We start from the raw sequence: 17,870 nt of genomic DNA on the forward strand, positions 1-17,870 counted from the left end.
AGAGTGGAAAACAAAATAAATACAAAACAAAAATGTATATATATATATATATTCTATGGTAAAAAAAAAATAATCTATTGTAAAACCCACAACTATGGTAAAAAGAACCCTTACAACAGAATAAATATATTTATGGTTACACCTGTATAACTTTAATGACGGTAATTATCATACACTTTCGTTATTTTCACAATATAGATAAAAAAAAAAAAAAAAAGCATCTCATAATAATTATCACCACCAGAAACTAAAGGACGGGAAAACAAAAATTCCAGTTGATTTTAATCGTACTTCATCTTAGAAGTTGGAGCATCATCACCCAAATAGGTACCAAAAACCTTATCCCAAAACCAGGAAGTAACCCCAAATCCTAATTCGTAGTTTTTATAATGATGTTCCAAATGGTATTTTTTCAATTTTTGCATATAGGATGGTAATTTAGCATGATGTAAGAAATAATGAGTTAAATCATAACAAATATAACCAAGTAACCCACCAGCAAACCCAGAACAAGCCCAGTAGTATGGGAAGATGGCAAATACCAATTTATAAATTGGGGTGCACAAAACAATGAACAAAGCAGGTGGCATAACTAAACGGAACTTGTCCATTGGTAAATAATGATGAACACCGTGGGCCAAGAAATGGAAAGTAAAGGCAATTTGTGATTCAGGTAAATTCTGATCAAAATGAAATAAAAATCTATGCAAACTGTATTCAATCAAAGTCCAAACAAACAAACCAACTCCAAATAAGAAAACAGAAAAAAATGGGTTCATATGAGTCACACCTTTATAAAAAAAATAGCATACAAATGGCAACCAGGTTGATGGGATAACATACCATGGTGTTTTACTTAATGGTTCTAAAAACCAAACACCAAAAATGGGAGCAGAACCTTTACCGTAATGTCTTGGTCTGTGAATTTGGTCAACATAAAATTCTTTAGTAAATTTCCCAAACAAAACTTGCCATAACAAAGGTTTATTTAAATCCAAAAACTTGTGGTTTTCCCAATCTTTTTTGTAATCAGTAGCAATTCTTAACTTATCTTCAGTTGGTAAATCTTTAACAAAATAACCATCATTGACATTCAAAGAAGAGGTAGAAACTTCGACAACATGATCTGGATTACTCAACAACCTGGTTGTTTCCTCTTCATTGGCCAAAACACCGATAAAATAATTATCATCTAAAATCTCGTATGCACTATCACTATGTTCATGAACGTCTAAATCTTTCATGACCTCAGTGATATCCTTACCGGCATAGTCCAGTAATATATCTTTACCACCCGGATGTTCATCTAAAAATGTGGTGATGTCATAAATTCTTCTATTGTATAATGTAACCCAGCAATCCTTTTCGGTAGCATGCTTGCTTAAATCAGTTGCTGAATACAATGGTACGGTCTTAGTAGTAGCAGACATGATTATTATTTAATTTTGATTCAAAGGGAGGGAAAAAAAAAACAAAAAACAAAACACAAAAACGATTGGGTTGAAAAAGTGTTTTTTTTTATATATATTGTAGTATTGTTGTTATTAACAATGACTTTACACTTAATAGATGAGGGGTTAGTTTACTTATCTATTTAGATACGTAAATAATTAAATGTATCAGAGAATTATTGGAAATTGGGTTTTTTAACTTCTCTTTGATATGAGTATTAGTTAAAGTGATGCAAAGTTGTCGATAATTTTTTGAGACAAAAAAAGCAATAGAGAGAAAAAAAAAAAAAAAAAAAGAAAAAGCGATGAAGAAAAATATTAAAAAGTTTTTTTTTTTTCTTTTTTTTTTGTAAAGTTTTTATTCAAATATTTAAATGAAAAGATGCTTGTTATATATATATAATATATATCGTTTTATGTAAAATAAGAGAGAGAAAAAAAAAAACTTTAAGTTTTGAAAAAAAATATTAAAAGGTCGAATGACACACACGTTACTTTACATAACGGAAATAAAAAATAACAATAAGCTTTAAATGGTAAAAGATATAAGAAGATAAAGAAGAGGCAACACAATCTGTCACATTTTTTTTTAATTTCTGAACAAGAAACCTAAAGTGGAAATAGAGGTAAAAAAAGATATTATTAGGATTATTTACCACCATTTTTAGAAACTGTATAAGGTAGTACAAAGGTGTTGTTACAGCTAGCTCGTTTATATATTTTTAAATTTGAATATAATACATATATAGATATATATATAAACGAGATACAATTATTACCGACCGATAAGGCAGGAATTCACAAAGTAAACATAAATGGGAAGAATACACTGAACAAATGTAATATCTGGAAGAATGTTATTCCCCTTGTCCCCGTTTCCATTGGTCTTTATTTTATTAATCATCTGATACTTGACTTTTTATCTCATTACTATTATCGTTAAATCGTTATTTCCATTAGGGCAATTTGGGTCATTATTTTTTGTGTTTAGTTTGTTTTTTTTTTTCGCGTCTTTTTTTTTTTTTTTTTTTTTTTTTTTTTTTCGTCGTTTATTAAAATTTAAAAGATAAATTTAAAAAAAAAAAAAAAAGTTTATAAAATTATTATTATATATGCAGCACTAAGTCCGATGTTCCGATAAACTACTTTTGAAACTATCAGTAATCCTTATTTTTAATATACATTTAAAATATGATTTATAATTAAAAATAAAATAAAATAAAATAAAATAAAAACTACAGCTTGTAAGAATCATCAACATCTTATTTCTTTTTTACTTTTTATTCTAATCTCTAAAATACAAAGTGTTTTGAGGGTGTTTTTTTTTTTTTTTTTTTTTTTTTTTTTTTCATTTATTTATTGTTCCTTATCATTCTTTTTAACAAAACACTCAATATCATTAACTAAATCTTCATTCTTTACTAAAACAACAATCAATCCGTCGCTTGTGATTTCGTATTTAATATATTTTTCATTAGGGATGCATATTTCTGCATCAAATTTATCAAACCACTTATTTAACTCGTCCATATGGTCTTCTCCTATTAGTAGAAATTCTAATGGAAATTCATTTAAATATTCGTGAGATAATGTAGTAGTAGGAGGCTTACATTGTTCGTTAGTGTCAGTATTATCAGCTGAAGCAAGTTTGTTTGACTCGAGTGGTTCTTCAGATTCTAGTAAAATTAGCATTCTATAATATTGATTGCTCATTGTTATTGGTGTAATTTTTTGTTTTTGTTTTTGTTTTTCTTTTTCTGTTTTTTCTCTTGACTTGGTTGATGCTTTTATACATAAAAGTTATTAAAAGTACAACAAGACATGAGCAGGCTGGAGAAAAAAAAAAAAAAAAAAAAAAAAAAAAAAAGAAAAAAAAAAAGAAAAAAAAAAAAAAAAAAGAAAAGAAAAGGTGAGTTTTTAAACGGACAATTCACTACTTCGGACAAACATTTAAATAAAAAGCGACCAGAGAAAGTGGCAGTTCACTTTTTTATACCTAACGTGATTATATACGAAATAGACAATAATATTTTAACCCAAAAGATGAGATAAAATAGATAATTTTACATAGCAAATAATCAATCCAGTCTCAAAAAAATTAAATACATATAATATATGATTCACATCAGTCACAAATAATAAGAGTAACCATCAATAATATGAAATAAATATTTTGAATTAACAAAAAAAAAAAAAAAAAAAAAAAAAAAAAAAAAAAAATTTGGAAAAAAAAAATTAGAAAAAAATCTTTATGTGTGTATGTTATAGGAGGAAGAGAAAGTGAGAATAACCAAGTTATTTCTCCTATCTTAGACTGATTGTACATTTTCTTGTTTTTCCTCTTCAATTTTTTGTAAATACAAACTATGGTTCACTAAATTTAAATAAGCATACATGAAATTACTCAATAACACTTGTTGTCTTAATTCCCTCTTAGAATCGCTTAATTTCATATGACTTAACCTATAGATAGCTCTTTCCATACTGATCGGTAATCTTTGATCAAACATAATAACTGTGGAAACAGTTAATGGTGGTAATGGAAACCCAAATGAACTATCTCTATACTGCATTGGAGAATTAGGCCTTTCTGGTCTTATTACGTCCTCAAAAATTAATTTTCTGGCGGGCAATGGTGGCACTATAGATTGTTTTTCGATATCAGTAGTGCTATCGTTGTTAGCTGGTACATCTGCTGTGGCAGTTTCACTAATAGCAGTATTATCTGATAATATTTTGTCATTATTATCGGGCGACTCTGTTGCGGTGTCTTCATTGCTACTTATGTTCACAGTATTTGAAAAAGAGTTTAAAGAATTGGTATCTTCATCACTCAATTCTCTGTATTCAATGTGAATCTGTGAATTTACATCAGTGTTAGAATGTTTATTGTTATTGTTATTACTTACCAAAGTTACTGCGGGCTGTAAACCGTCTTTATCTTTAAAATCATCATCTTTTTTTTCTGGAATAGCAGTATTTTGTACTGTTTGTTGTTGTTCGCCTGTTGACACTTGAGTATTATCAACAATTTTGTTACTATGACTATGAGCATGAGTATGATCACTTGACAAAGGTGGTTGTGTTGTTGAGCTTCCACTTAATTTACGTTTGTTTTCGTTTATGTGCTTTTTAATGATATCCATAAATTTATTGCTTTTCTTGGATGAAGAACGAAATTGATGTTTGCTAATTGATGGATTACTATCGTTAGTTCCACTTTTATTGTTATTATTGTGATGGTCAGAGTAATTATTGCCATCTTTGACATGATGAGTATCATGCGAATTATCAACCTGTTCCTCAACGGTATGCTTTCTAAAACTAGGGCCAGTAGCTGGTATACTATTTGTTGAAGCATTTTGATGCTGTGATTGATGAGATGGTTTAACTTGACTTTGAGTATGAGCAGGTTCATCATGATGTTGTTGGTGATGATGATGGCGATGATGGTGGTGGTGGTGATGTTGTTGTTGCTGCTGTTGTTGTTGCTGTTGTTGTTGCTGTTGTTGTTGCTGTTGTTGTTGCTGTTGTTGTTGCTGTTGTTGTTGCTGTTGTTGTTTAGCAATATCGTGTTGTGCATGCTTTCTCCTTACAGTAACGTGTCGTTTGTTCTCCACACTAGATCTACCACTACTGGTACTATGAACAGAATCAATGTCGCTCTCATTGTTATGCGACGAGGATGAAATAGCATAATTCCTGTTCCGCGAATGATTTACGTTTTCTAAATGTTCTTTTTCTGTATAGGTTCTTTGATCTTCGTCATTATTATCAGTTGTAGTGTTATCCTTAACTTTACCCAACCAATTAATTTTACGCTTGTTATGCTCAATTTTACCTTGATCCAACTTTATATTTTCTCCTTCAAGATTAATGCCACCATCGTCGCCTATTTTTGTTTTATTTTCTTTATGGGTCAATGAAACTTGACTATTTCTCTTCAAATCATTTTTTTTTTCAAAATCTTCCTCCATGTCCTTGGCAGTTACCATGGAAATCATATCATCGTCCTCCTCCTCATTGATTTCGTCCTCCTTCTCCTTAGAAATGGTATGATTGGAGTTTCCGGAATCTGAGCCGTTGCCTTCATCACCTGATGCTGTTACTGATACTGTCAATTTGTTTTGGTTATCTAAATTATTTTTAGTTAAAGATTTTTTTCTATAAGTTGTAAATTTAGATCTTCTTAAGACTGATCTTTGAGGAATAGAAATGGAATGTTTCCCCATAATATTAGATGCATATATTTCCTCTTCATCATTTTCACTTTTATTTTCTTTTCTATCATTTCCTTTCTCCGTCTCTTCCTGTTCTTGTCGTTTTTCTCCCACTTTTGTTTTTTCTTGTTCCTTTTGTGATGGTGATGGTGATGCTGTTGCCATTGATCCTTTTTTTAGTTCTTCATCTCCATTTGTTATTCGATAGTTATCGTTATTAACTTTTTTCTTATCTTGTCCTTGTTTATTAACATCAATACCAGCATGTTCATTTTCTGTAATTGAAGTGGTGTCGTTATTATAAAATTCACCAGTAGCCGTCATACTTAAAGATCTAGCTAGAGAAGCAGCATCAGTACCGATAATACCAGCATTATTAGATAGTCTTGTTAATTCATCGGTAATTTGTTTTAAAGAAATTATTCTTATTGGAGACTCTCCAAAACTGCTTTCGGTGCTTGTCAAAGAGGTATTAGCATCACCGTCATTGTCATTACTATTAGCTTTATTTTGTTCTAGAGCTTCTTCGAGATCTTCTTCAGTGTATGATTTACGTAATCTAGAGGGTGTTCTTGACAGGCTGTATGCATTGTTATTGGTTTGAGGTTTCTTTTTACTCTGCTCATCTTCTATAGTTAAAGTTTGCAATTTATCTTGAACCAATTCTAAATAGTTTTCAGGCTTGACATTGGGATGTTGGCTAGCAGGAACCCATAATAAACTTTGTATTTCCTTTTTGCCCAATTCATTTATGTTATTATTCTTACTATCCAATCTTGCGCTAGCCAATCCAGAAGATATAGATCTACTTCCACTTATTTTCCTATGAGAGGATCTTCTAGGCACCATAGCAGAGCTGCTCAAGCTTCTGTTTATGTGATGTGATTCATTATAATAATTATTATTACCCAAATACTCGGTCCCTGTTTTATTTAGAACAGTAGCATCATCATCATCATCATCATCATCATTATCATTATCATCTTCATATCCTTTCTCTTCCTCATTCTGTTCACTTAAACAATGACCATTCCTTCCACTAATGGCAGGTGTATTATTCTCTTCCCCCTTGAAACGATGACCAGCTGAGTTATTTGGTATTGATTTAGAAACCAAATGGGACTGTTTCGTTTGTGCACTATCTTTTATATTTTCATTAATGGTTGAATTGGTAGCGACACTGGTGTAGAAATGATCATTGTCATTGTTGTTAGTATTTATAACATACTCCAAATCTGGATCCACATTCCCGTCAATGGATCCTATTGATATTCTTTTTAAATGTTTGACGTTTTGTAGTTCTTGATCTAGAGATTGTGCTGCAATTAAAACTTGAGATTTCCGTTTATTTTGGTATAATTGTGAATTACTAAATCGTTTGTGTCCATTGTTTGAATTATTGGAAGTATGATTGGTGATATTGGTCATAATGGACGTTCATATATTGTTTAATTACTATGAAAAGAAGTGGTGGAGTTATAATTGGGGGGTTTGCTTATTTCTTTATTTATTTATTTATTTATTTATTTATTTAATTTTTTTTTTTTTTTTTTTTTATATTTTTTATATTTTTTTTATTTTTTTATCTTTTTTTATATTTATTTTATTTTATTTTTGTCTTAAAAATTTCTTTCTTTGATTTTTTTAAAGAAATAGATCAACTTGGAAGTGAATCAAAGGAGAGAGAAAGAAGATCAGACAAAGTAGAAAAAGTTTGTGTTGGTTATATTTTGAGCCAATAATAATATTTTTTTTTTAATAATAAAAGCTTGAAAAAAAAAAATATTTAAAAAAAAAATATTTTAAAAAAAAAAAAAAAAAAAAATGTTTAAAATAGATCGAGAATTTATAACAAGAACAAATAGAACATTTTCAAATATTTATTGATGGAAATGAACAACCGGCAAATTAATATAAGCCCTAAAGTAGTAATTTTTGTTTATTTGAAAATATTTTCCGAAGCAGTAATATTTTTTTGGTGGCTTTTTGTTTCAGTGATTTATAAAGTAATATTTTAATTAATACTTAAATGATTTAACTTTTTCAAACTGTTCTTCAAATGCTTCTAAGCTATTTTTTTCTTTTTTTTTTTAATTTTATTTTCTCTTTTCTCTTTTTTTTAAAAGTGATATATCACAAAAGCTACATTAGTGAGGAACACATCATAATCCTCTTTCCCTTTTTTATTTCCATCAACTCTCGGACACATAAAAGGACCGGTGAGAATATCACAATGTAAATACCTTAACTGTAAAATCTAACAATCCAATTATTAAAAGAACAAAATATATCAACCTAATAACTTTTACCAAAAACATACAAATTCCATTTCTATTCTTAATATTTGTGTTTTCAGAAGAATATTTTAATAAAATCGGATTCTCGTATAAACATCTCGGACTCAATGATGGAAATCCCATATAATTTGCAAAACTATGAAATAGTATACATCCCATCAAATTCCCGTTATATTTAAGATATATAGTATTTGTTAAATACCCAAATAACGTCGTATAACTCAATTGAATAAAAACTATCACAACAATGTTTAATAGAGATTTGTTCTCATGGTATAGTTCGTATCCATGGTGAATATGCGCTAACCCAAAAAATAATGGTAACCCCCAATAGTTTTTAAAATTATAGTTATATAAAGTTATACCAGTATAGACTATTTCCTCGGTAATTGGGCCAAACACATAATTCCTAAACCCCCAAATATCAAAAGATATCGCACTGAGAATAATTTTCCTGCTATTATTAATATTCTTGTTGTTGTTGCTATTATTATAATATTTACAATATAATATATAATTGAACAATTGATCTGCCAAAGGTCCAATAAATAAAATCAGAAAAAGTTTGCTTATTTTAAGACAATTAAAAAAATATAATTTTAAATCATATTCCCAATATCTGATTTTTGTCCCTTTAATCGTTATTAAATTATAACCCGGTATTAATCCTAATTCAAATAGGGAAATCTTAGAGTCTGTTGGGGATAGAAAACTGGAAAAATACTCCCATTTATAAAATATTAAAATATTAAATATTATTACTAAACTAACTTTAATAGCCCTTTTTTTAATCTCTTTAGGATCGTCCCTTTTTAGTTTGGTATTTTTCTTCTCTTTGTTTTTTAAAAAGAGGGAAAAGTCTGGTAGGTAAATTGCCAAAATATACGAAAATGATATTATAAAAGTTAAGGTAGCAGAAATGAATGGGTCCATCATTTTTTTAATCTTTTCTTTTCTTTTCACCTTTGCATCATCCTTTTTGATCTATAAAAATATATTGTTATATGAATCCAATACGAAAATGCATAAATATATTTGCCAGTAATGTAAAATAATAATAATAAAAAAAATGAGGGAGGAAAGGTGGCTTGGAAAATAGTGAACCTGTATATTCCGAACTGTCCGAAGTATACATAAAATTACGCATTAACTAATCATTCACAAACTTTCCAAAAAAATTTCCAGCTTTTTAACTCTATCAAAAAACTCAACTGTTTTGTCATCAGTATCATTGTGAGTACCTAATTTTTTAACTAAAATCTCAAGATTCGAACGATATCTGCACCAAGTCTCATGTCTATTGAAATCATTGTTTTGAATTTCTTGAATTTGGCATATTTTAAAGCACATCTTACATTTAACGTACTTGTTACTATCAGTTGATTCAAAAGGATCCCATCCTTGTAATTTCAATGAGGGGGACAATTCTGTGGAAATTTCATTACCATGTCCTAATCTTTCCACATCCAATATCAAATTATTTTCTGTGATATAATATTTATTTAGATAATCAAAAGTATGAGTATGCCAATAGCAACTTTTACTATGAGCAGAAACTAATTGAGCTGTATATTTATGTTTGTCAAAAGTAACGAGGTCCTTTTTTAAAAAATCAAAAGAGCAATAATTATGGGCATCAAATGTAAAACATAACATCTTATGACAAATGTCACAATATAAAAAAATTGTATTTTTGTATTTGTTTTTATTTTTTCGATTGAGCAACGACCAACCGTGTGATGCTATTATAACGGGATTGAAGCTTTGTGGGTCAAATATCAAATAGCTTTCTGTTAGCAATTTGATAGAATTGTTAATATGTTTCACTATTGGAGAAAGTTTTTCGTTTAAAAAAAAGGTCATGTTATTATATTTTAATATACTTTGTTGTTCTTTGTCATTCTTCTTAATTTTAGAACAATAATGTTTATCTATTTTGTAAAGTCTAGTAACGTTAAGACGATCAGAATTTTTACTATCTGCACCAATTACATTCTTGTCTAATATTTTTCGGAGTTTATTAGAATATTCCTGGTATTCTATGTTGTTAGTACTATAAATGTTTCCAATATTAGTGGTAGTGACTGTATGATTTTTCTCCTTTCCAAACTTCTCAGTCATTTAGCCTATGATTTTCTTTTATATGCTTTTGGATCCTCGGGATAGAAAAAAGAAAAAAAAAAATTTTTTTCCCTATATGAATTAGACATATATTATGCAAGGAAGGAATATATATATATGTTAAATGCCATTTTTTTTTTTTTTTTTTTGAAAGAAAAAAGTGAAAAAAAAGGAGAGAAAAAAAAAAAAAAAAAAAAAAAAAAAAAAGTAAAGAAAAACAATTGAACCACTTTTAACATTGGTAAAAGCCCTCTGTTACTACACCCAACCAAATTAAATTTTATTCTAACCAACTTTAAATGAATCGTTTTATCCAGCAAGGTGCTAAATTTACCTCAAATTTTAAACAATATCTAAAGTTACCGAACCATAATGCAGGTTCGTACTTTCATGATATACAATTAAGAAATTTTGAGAATATTTCCAACAAAAATATTGTAAATATGGTTGTTGAAGTTCCACGTTGGAGCAACGCTAAATTTGAAATTAGTAAAAGCATCCCATTAAATCCTATTGTTCAAGATACAAAAAAGGGCAAATTAAGATTTGTAAATAATATATTCCCATACCATGGTTACATCCATAATTATGGGGCCATTCCACAAACATGGGAAGATCCTACTCTAGCAATTGCATCCATGGACAATTTAAAGGGTGACAATGATCCATTAGACATATGTGAAATTGGTAATACCGGCATATTAAGTACGGGTGACATTGTCCAAGTTAAGGTATTGGGTAGTTTGGCCCTTATTGATGATGGTGAATTAGATTGGAAAATCATTGGTATTAATATTAAAGATCCATTAGCAAATGTGGTTAATGATTTAAATGATGTTGCGGAAAACTTTCCAGGATTATTAGCCGCAACAAAAACGTGGTTTAGAGATTATAAGATTCCAAGTGGTAAACCTAAAAATAAATTTTTTGGGGATTACAAAAATGTGGATGAAACGATCCAGGTTATTGAAAATTGTCATAAAGCTTGGCAAGCGTTAATTAATAATTATGATAATATTGATTATACAGATAAACCTTGGATTAATAATAGTACGAATAATATTGGTTTCAATGTCATTCAAGATACTAGATTACCGGATGCTCCAATTGACCCAAGTATCAATACATGGTGTTATTTGAAATAGAATTTTGCTTTCCAACAAAAAAAAAAAAAAGTTGTAAATTGACCATGTAACTGTTTATATTAATGTAAAAAAAGTATTCCTGTCTATATCTTTGTTATTTTTCTCTCATTCCAAATTATTAATTCATAATCACAGATATAAAAAGATGAAAGAAAAAAAAAATATATATATATATATATATATATATATATATATATCCGACATCTAAATGTCCGTGTGTTTGGTTTGTGCAGGTGTCCGTATCCTTTCTTTTAACTAATACTAGAAAATTCAATATATATTTTCTTCAACACTTAAAAAAAAAAAAAAAAAAAAAAAAAAAAAAAAAATTATAAACACAAACAAAAAAAATTTTTTTTTTTTTGAATTATTCTTACAATCTTTGTTGTTTTTATTAAACTTATCTATAATACATGAAAACCACCTTTGTCTAAAGCTCCAATCATTCATCTAATACAACACAATTGGACAGGAAGATTCACATCTAAATCAATAATAAATACATTACCATGGTATCATTTACCAGCATTTATAATAAGCTGAGATATTCTAACGGCAATATTTCTGCTGATTTTAAAACTCAATATTTAGATCCCGAAAGTTCCATCTTACTTAAATTAATTGAACTAAACACAACTTCTTCAATTAATTATACGGAAGGTTCCCCTAATAAAGATATAGTGCAATTGGCAAATGTTATCTCTAAGAGTCTAAATGTTAATGCAGAAAGGTGTTTAAGCATCATCAAAGAGTTAAATTTAAGATTTTCCCAAAAATATGAAAAATGCAGCAACATTGACTTTTATAAAGAACATATCCTTATCGAGAGAAATAATATTATAAATACATTGTTGTTTTTACTCAACAATGGAGAAAAGAAATATTTGGATTTGGTCTTCAACAATAGGTTAACTCTTTTTGATGAAATATTGAATCTTTTGGAAAATAAATTTATGAAATCAAATAACCATTATGACACTACATATTGTATCAAGCTATTGAAATTGTTAACCTTTATTACTTTAAATTATGATGATTTGCCGCTCGATAAAATCGTGATGTGGTTAGAAAATATTGTTTCTCTTGCGGGGAATTTAGAAACCTCGCAATTGGTTCAAAGCCTAATAATTGTTAACACTTTGTTGATGCTTGGGTTAAATACCAAAACTAACAGCATAAATATTGATTTACAGGTTTTTTCAGATAGAAAACAATTGAACAAATTAAACACTACTATTCTAACTAACCAATCCATTATGGAAAATCAACCAGTTCTTGTATATTATTGGTCATTTGTTTTGTATTGTATACAATTTATTTCTACAGATTCTTCAGACCCTTTAAAATACAATGTACATGAATTAGCGTATATTGCAGAAAGCTCAAACGTGTTCCAAGAGTTGGGTAAGTTAGCCGAAAGTTTTAAATTTGACAAGTTCTACATGGTTATTATGATAACCTATTTGAAAATTATGTCTTATTATGTTCCAATGAGTGCAACGGTTGCAAAATGTGTATCAACTTTTTTAAATTATTCTCCCTCCGAAATAGTTGAATCTTATTTAATTGATAAGGATTTCGAATCACAGATGGTCATATTAAGACAAAAATTCCCACTAATTAACGACGGCTTGTTCCCATTTATGTATTTAGGTTCAACTAATTCTGATTTTTCCAATTTTGAATTAAGACATTGCAACACTTATGCGACAAAAATTAAACTATCCAGCTTTGCTTACGATTTGGTCGAGGATTCTTCAACTGTAATTATCTTAAAAAAGGATTTGTTGGTTGTTCCACCACTGGAACTAAATCCTGATGTTCTATTGCCCATTCCAGAAGGCACCATAGGGAAAATAGTACCAACTTCAATGTCAAAGGAGGGCGATGATGACAGTGATACAGTTGTTATATTTATGTACGACTATAACGGCTGGTCCCTTCTGGGTTCCATAATACAAAATTTACAAACTATGTATTTGTCAATTGATGATCATAATAGGCAATTCCTAATCAGTATTATTGATTTATTGACCAAGAACATTGCTACTTCTATTGAAAGAGCCACTGACATATTACAAGAAACTTCCGCTTTCATTACTAACGAAGAAGATGTGGTGTCCGTTATTTTCAAAATTTTTGAGCAAGCTTTGCAAAAAAACGATTTGGATATTTTATGTAGCTGTACTAGGTTGATGTGTTCGTTGTTACCAAATTTCTCACACCTAGTTTGGTCTCATTTGGTTAAGTCATCGTTATTAGATAAAGGTGGACAAACCTTAAGTAACGCTTTAAACCACGAATTAATATATCGAGAATATGGCTTTACTTCAGTGTTGATTGAGTTGGTTAAAGAATTATTTAAAGATTCTTTACGTGTCATCACAGAATTTTCTGTGAGGACTAAAAATGAAATCTTGGAGAAATTAATCATACATTTAATTCATACTTACGAAAGCTATCAATACTGGGAGTTTAAAGAATTAAGATACAGGTTTAGATTAGGATCTTCCTTGGCAACTTTATTTTATAACATCTTATGCAATGTTTATAGTACTAGGTCCACCGAAATTCCTTGCTCTAATGTTATTATTGATGCATTTTTACAATCCAATTCCCCAGATGTTCGCCCTGTTAACTCCTTAATAAAGCTTTTGAAGTTGGATGAATCTGCCTTAGAAGAATCAACAGAACTTTATAAATCAATGGTTTTCAATAATTTTAAATTGGCCAATGTTCTGGTGCAGATTAGACCCATGTTAAATTTCCCGCTTTCAACGTTAGAAATGAAAATTTTCCAAAATGCAGACGATATTTTCAAAGTTTATGCCTTACATTACGATTTACGTTGCTCCGTTATTGATTTATTTACGAGTGTTGTTCAGGCGCCATGGAGCGAAGGCAATATTGAGCCACCATCGTTGTTGTCATTTTTGAATTCATATGATTCCTTCATTGCCTCTATTTCATACGATATTCAACTAGAACCTAGAGATATACCCTTTTCAAAAAGTGTGTATCAGTTTTTCAGTAAAGTTATGGAGAGTACCCAAGGTGGCTTAAAAGTTTTATTATTAACGGGCAGCAAATCCCAGGAAGGTTCTTCCTTAAAAATAAATGAAAAATCTTTATTAAGTATTTTGAAAAAACAGGCATTAGATATAGATACTTTATCGATATCTGCAGCCACCAATTTATTAACAGCTATAATATCAGCATTAAATGTTTGGCCAGAATCAAACTTAAACACCTCCAACGATTTACTAATAGACAAACTTATTGACAAATTACAGAAATTTGAACTAGCAGGGGATGATACAGCAGATAAATATAGGTTAGTGTCCAAAATTGCCGAGTATTGTTCCTTCAATTTATTTACTAGTAATTTTACACCATTTAAAAAATTGTTTGATTCTCCAGCTTTCCCTGCTTTGGTTTCAAAAATACTAGTCCTTGACAATAAGAATTGGACAGATAATGCTATATTGTCACCGTTTAAAATGCAACAGCTTTTCAATGAAAATTGGACACATCTTAAGTTGGAACCATTTTTAATGGAGGATAACACTTATAATATTAAACTTTTGGATCAAGTTTTAGATCAAGATCCAAAGTGGAAACAAGATATTAGGGGGAAAGTCATTGCAGCCTCCCTTGAAATGTATTATTTTGCCTGCCAGCTTGCCGCTGCTAAGTCTGTTGGTGCTTTAATAACTTCATACATAAGGAAAACCACTGTGCCCTTAAATGATTATTTTATTGAAGTTGTTCAATTGTTGTTGGGATTTAATAAGAAATCAACATTGCCAGAATTATCTTTAGAACGTTTAGAATTAGTTTTCTATATTTTGTATTCATTTTTTAAGACTAAAAAGAGTATGCCTGAAGGTGCATTAACCAAATTTTTATGTGAACTGATAGATATTCCAAGAACCAAAGAAATCGGTGATCATGACAATGACATGTTGGATGATTTGGTAAATTCAACGAATAGAAATTATTACCGATCTACTCTACGTTCGATATTGTTGATTTTTAGTATGGCGCCAGCCACTCCAAGATTTATTGACAGGATTGATGAAGAGTTGTTAGTTTTTTTTGAAGAAGTTTTTGCTAAGGGTACAGCATTGCTTTGTACCAAGATTTTAGTTCAAGTTACCAAAACAACGGATTTAAAAGAAGATTGTTTTTATGATAAAATCCAAGATTTGATGTTACTATTAGCCCTATTTAACAAAGTTAGAGAGTTGAACCCGCCATTGAGCTTTAATATGAAACTTGCTGATATTCTATCAAACTCTTCCATGTTAAAAACAATTGTAAATTTGTATTCAAGTTCGCATTTATTAAAATCTAAAAATAATGAAGCTGTTTTGGCCGATGTGTCGTTAACTTTTATATTAGAATTATGTCATTCTGAACCAGTGTCCGAAAAATTGATCATGAGTGGCTTATTTCCTGTGATCTTGGAAAGTCCTATTTCTGTAGCTATTCAAAAGGGGAATCTAACCGGCGGAAAGTTATATGATATTTGGTGTAATGGATTATTATCGATTGTTTTAAAACTATTAAGTCAATTTGGTTCTAAAGTGGTGAACGAATGTTGTTTGTTTGCAAAATATTTTAATAACCAAATAACATTTGCCATAAATAGTTGGTCCGATTATAAAAATTTGACGGTTTCCACTGCTTTTATCCAAGAAACAGGCCAAATAATTCTATTCTACAAAATGATGAATATACTAAATTCGCATGTTACTTTACCGGGACTAAATACCGATGACCAAAGACAGGATCTATATAATGCTTTTGCAAATTTTTTGACGCATCCAAAATTTTTGAATTCTAGATTAGTTGCAACTAACAGTGAGGAGCAAGAAAAACTAGATACTTCGGAATCCAGGGCTCTTTTTCTTAAACAAATTGTTGAGCAAATAAGGGAATTGCAAGACTTTATTTATTCTACGGAAATTTAAAACTTTCCAAAATCTTTTTTTCTGTATATTATAAGTAATTACATACCATGGTTGATCTATTTATCTTTTTATTATTAAACCCTAACATGAATTTGGCAGCCACTTTGCTTTCTTTGAATATTATTAAAGTGAACCCTTGATCAGCGACTAAAAAAATATTATCGATATCTTCAGCTTTGATCGAGGAATTTGAGATTATCATTGATTTCAGTTTTTCCTTCGAAGTTTTGTCATTAATAGGCGAGAGTTTAATAATTTTATCATAAAGTGGGTTATTACGGCGTGTATTCAAAATTTTCTTGATTTTTTGCCTTTCTAAATAAGCTTTTTTATCGGCTCTTTTGATATAAATTTTATTTTGTGCAAAATCTATTTGATGCAACTTAGAGATAATGTCTGCCGTATTTTTATCTTTAAATGTGATAAATGCAATATTCGGAGTTGTGGGTGGGAAGGTATAGGTTTCTATAGCATCAGTTTCTATGTGGGCAACATCCAGAATGTGGTTTAATAATTGTTCCTTATCAATATCAGTTTGAATATTGGAAATTATTATTTCTCTTCCATCTCTCAAAGCTGTGTCAGTTCTTTTAGATTTGTTGCTAGTATCTGATTTCTTAACGACCAATGTATAATTTTCAATTCGGAAGCCGTTTAATTTTGTTAAACATTCAATTGCTTGTTCTTCTTCGAGCATGTCAATGTATGCAAATCTTCTATTAGAATTATATCTTAAAGATGGTGTCCGTATACTTAAAACAGTACCACCAAATTGAGTAAACAGTTGTTTTAAATTTTGAAGGGTATAGTTTGGTGGATAATTTGTACACCATAGAGTGCAATTAGAATTATACCACTTAACAGTTACCACATTATCATTAAATTTTTTCAAGGTCCTAGTTAAACCAATTAGAGCCTCGCAATGAGTAGTAAATTCTATTTTAGCCACCATTAAAGATTTAATATGATCGACATTCTTAATTTCTCCATATCCTTTAAAAAATTTTTTTATCTTGTTAACATTTGCATTTGGAGGTAAATTTCGGATTAAAAGAGTGGCATTTTCTCTATTGTGTTGTATTTCCTTGTTAGTCGTTATCTTATTGGGTGGTGCTATTTGAGTGTCAAGATCCTCATCGGCTTTACGTTTAAAGGTTTTGGAATCCATTGAGAGGTGTGTATGTTAGGGAAAGGGAGAAAAGATGGAAACACTTGATTTTCTTTTCATTAATTTCTTATATATATATATATTCAAATATAATGATTTTGTGATATGAGTAAAGGTTACTTAAGGTAATTAAAATAATACATCAAAGTTTGATTTTATCTTTATTTATGTTGATGGTTTTATCCATTTTAATTTGACTTGCCATAAAATAATTTTTTGGTATAGTAAAAAAAAAAAAAAAAAAAAAAGATGTGTTATTGGCTTTGTTGTTGTATATAAAAGTAAAGCCGGGTTAATTCTAAACATGGTTTGAGAAAGCGCATCATCGTTTCTTTTTTTTTTTTTATTCTCTTTTTTCATGCAGATTTTTTTATAAAGATGTGTTTAATTTCATTCTGTTAATGAAAAGTAATAATTCGATCAATACAGCTATAAAAATATTGCTGCAATTGTACTGTTTTACTATATGAAGTTTTCATAATCATATTGAAA

General features: G+C 29.3%; 8 protein-coding genes across 8 annotated transcripts; 2 read left to right on the plus strand and 6 right to left on the minus strand.

Moving 5' to 3' along the window:
* Positions 1 to 281: 281 nt before the first annotated feature.
* SCS7 (fatty acid alpha-hydroxylase) lies at positions 282 to 1,430 on the minus strand (the record flags this gene model as incomplete). Its single annotated transcript, XM_046080229.1, has 1 exon — positions 282 to 1,430. The coding sequence occupies one exon, from the start codon at positions 1,428 to 1,430 to the stop codon at positions 282 to 284; it is 1,149 nt and encodes a 382-aa protein (XP_045937559.1).
* Positions 1,431 to 2,807: 1,377 nt separating this feature from the next.
* Positions 2,808 to 3,164, minus strand: SCDLUD_001277 (uncharacterized protein; the record flags this gene model as incomplete). The annotated part of the gene is made up of 1 exon (XM_046081535.1): positions 2,808 to 3,164. One exon carries the CDS (start codon positions 3,162 to 3,164, stop codon positions 2,808 to 2,810), a length of 357 nt encoding a protein of 118 aa, XP_045937560.1.
* A 596-nt stretch (positions 3,165 to 3,760) lies between these two features.
* Positions 3,761 to 7,099, minus strand: SCDLUD_001278 (uncharacterized protein; the record flags this gene model as incomplete). The annotated part of the gene is made up of 1 exon (XM_046080230.1): positions 3,761 to 7,099. One exon carries the CDS (start codon positions 7,097 to 7,099, stop codon positions 3,761 to 3,763), a length of 3,339 nt encoding a protein of 1,112 aa, XP_045937561.1.
* An 800-nt stretch (positions 7,100 to 7,899) lies between these two features.
* On the minus strand, positions 7,900 to 8,904 carry RCE1 (CAAX prenyl protease; the record flags this gene model as incomplete). The annotated part of the gene is made up of 1 exon (XM_046081396.1): positions 7,900 to 8,904. The coding sequence occupies one exon, from the start codon at positions 8,902 to 8,904 to the stop codon at positions 7,900 to 7,902; it is 1,005 nt and encodes a 334-aa protein (XP_045937562.1).
* Positions 8,905 to 9,126: 222 nt separating this feature from the next.
* PML39 (Pml39p) lies at positions 9,127 to 10,089 on the minus strand (the record flags this gene model as incomplete). Its single annotated transcript, XM_046080231.1, has 1 exon — positions 9,127 to 10,089. One exon carries the CDS (start codon positions 10,087 to 10,089, stop codon positions 9,127 to 9,129), a length of 963 nt encoding a protein of 320 aa, XP_045937563.1.
* A 299-nt stretch (positions 10,090 to 10,388) lies between these two features.
* PPA2 (inorganic diphosphatase PPA2) lies at positions 10,389 to 11,234 on the plus strand (the record flags this gene model as incomplete). Its single annotated transcript, XM_046080232.1, has 1 exon — positions 10,389 to 11,234. The coding sequence occupies one exon, from the start codon at positions 10,389 to 10,391 to the stop codon at positions 11,232 to 11,234; it is 846 nt and encodes a 281-aa protein (XP_045937564.1).
* Positions 11,235 to 11,743: 509 nt separating this feature from the next.
* On the plus strand, positions 11,744 to 16,210 carry NUP188 (Nup188p; the record flags this gene model as incomplete). The annotated part of the gene is made up of 1 exon (XM_046080233.1): positions 11,744 to 16,210. The coding sequence occupies one exon, from the start codon at positions 11,744 to 11,746 to the stop codon at positions 16,208 to 16,210; it is 4,467 nt and encodes a 1,488-aa protein (XP_045937565.1).
* Positions 16,211 to 16,238: 28 nt separating this feature from the next.
* PRP24 (U6 snRNP complex subunit PRP24) lies at positions 16,239 to 17,378 on the minus strand (the record flags this gene model as incomplete). The annotated part of the gene is made up of 1 exon (XM_046080234.1): positions 16,239 to 17,378. The coding sequence occupies one exon, from the start codon at positions 17,376 to 17,378 to the stop codon at positions 16,239 to 16,241; it is 1,140 nt and encodes a 379-aa protein (XP_045937566.1).
* Positions 17,379 to 17,870: the final 492 nt, after the last annotated feature.

This window comes from Saccharomycodes ludwigii, chromosome I (assembly GCF_020623625.1).
Source record: "Saccharomycodes ludwigii strain NBRC 1722 chromosome I, whole genome shotgun sequence".
Taxonomy (NCBI): Eukaryota; Fungi; Ascomycota; class Saccharomycetes; order Saccharomycodales; family Saccharomycodaceae; genus Saccharomycodes; species Saccharomycodes ludwigii.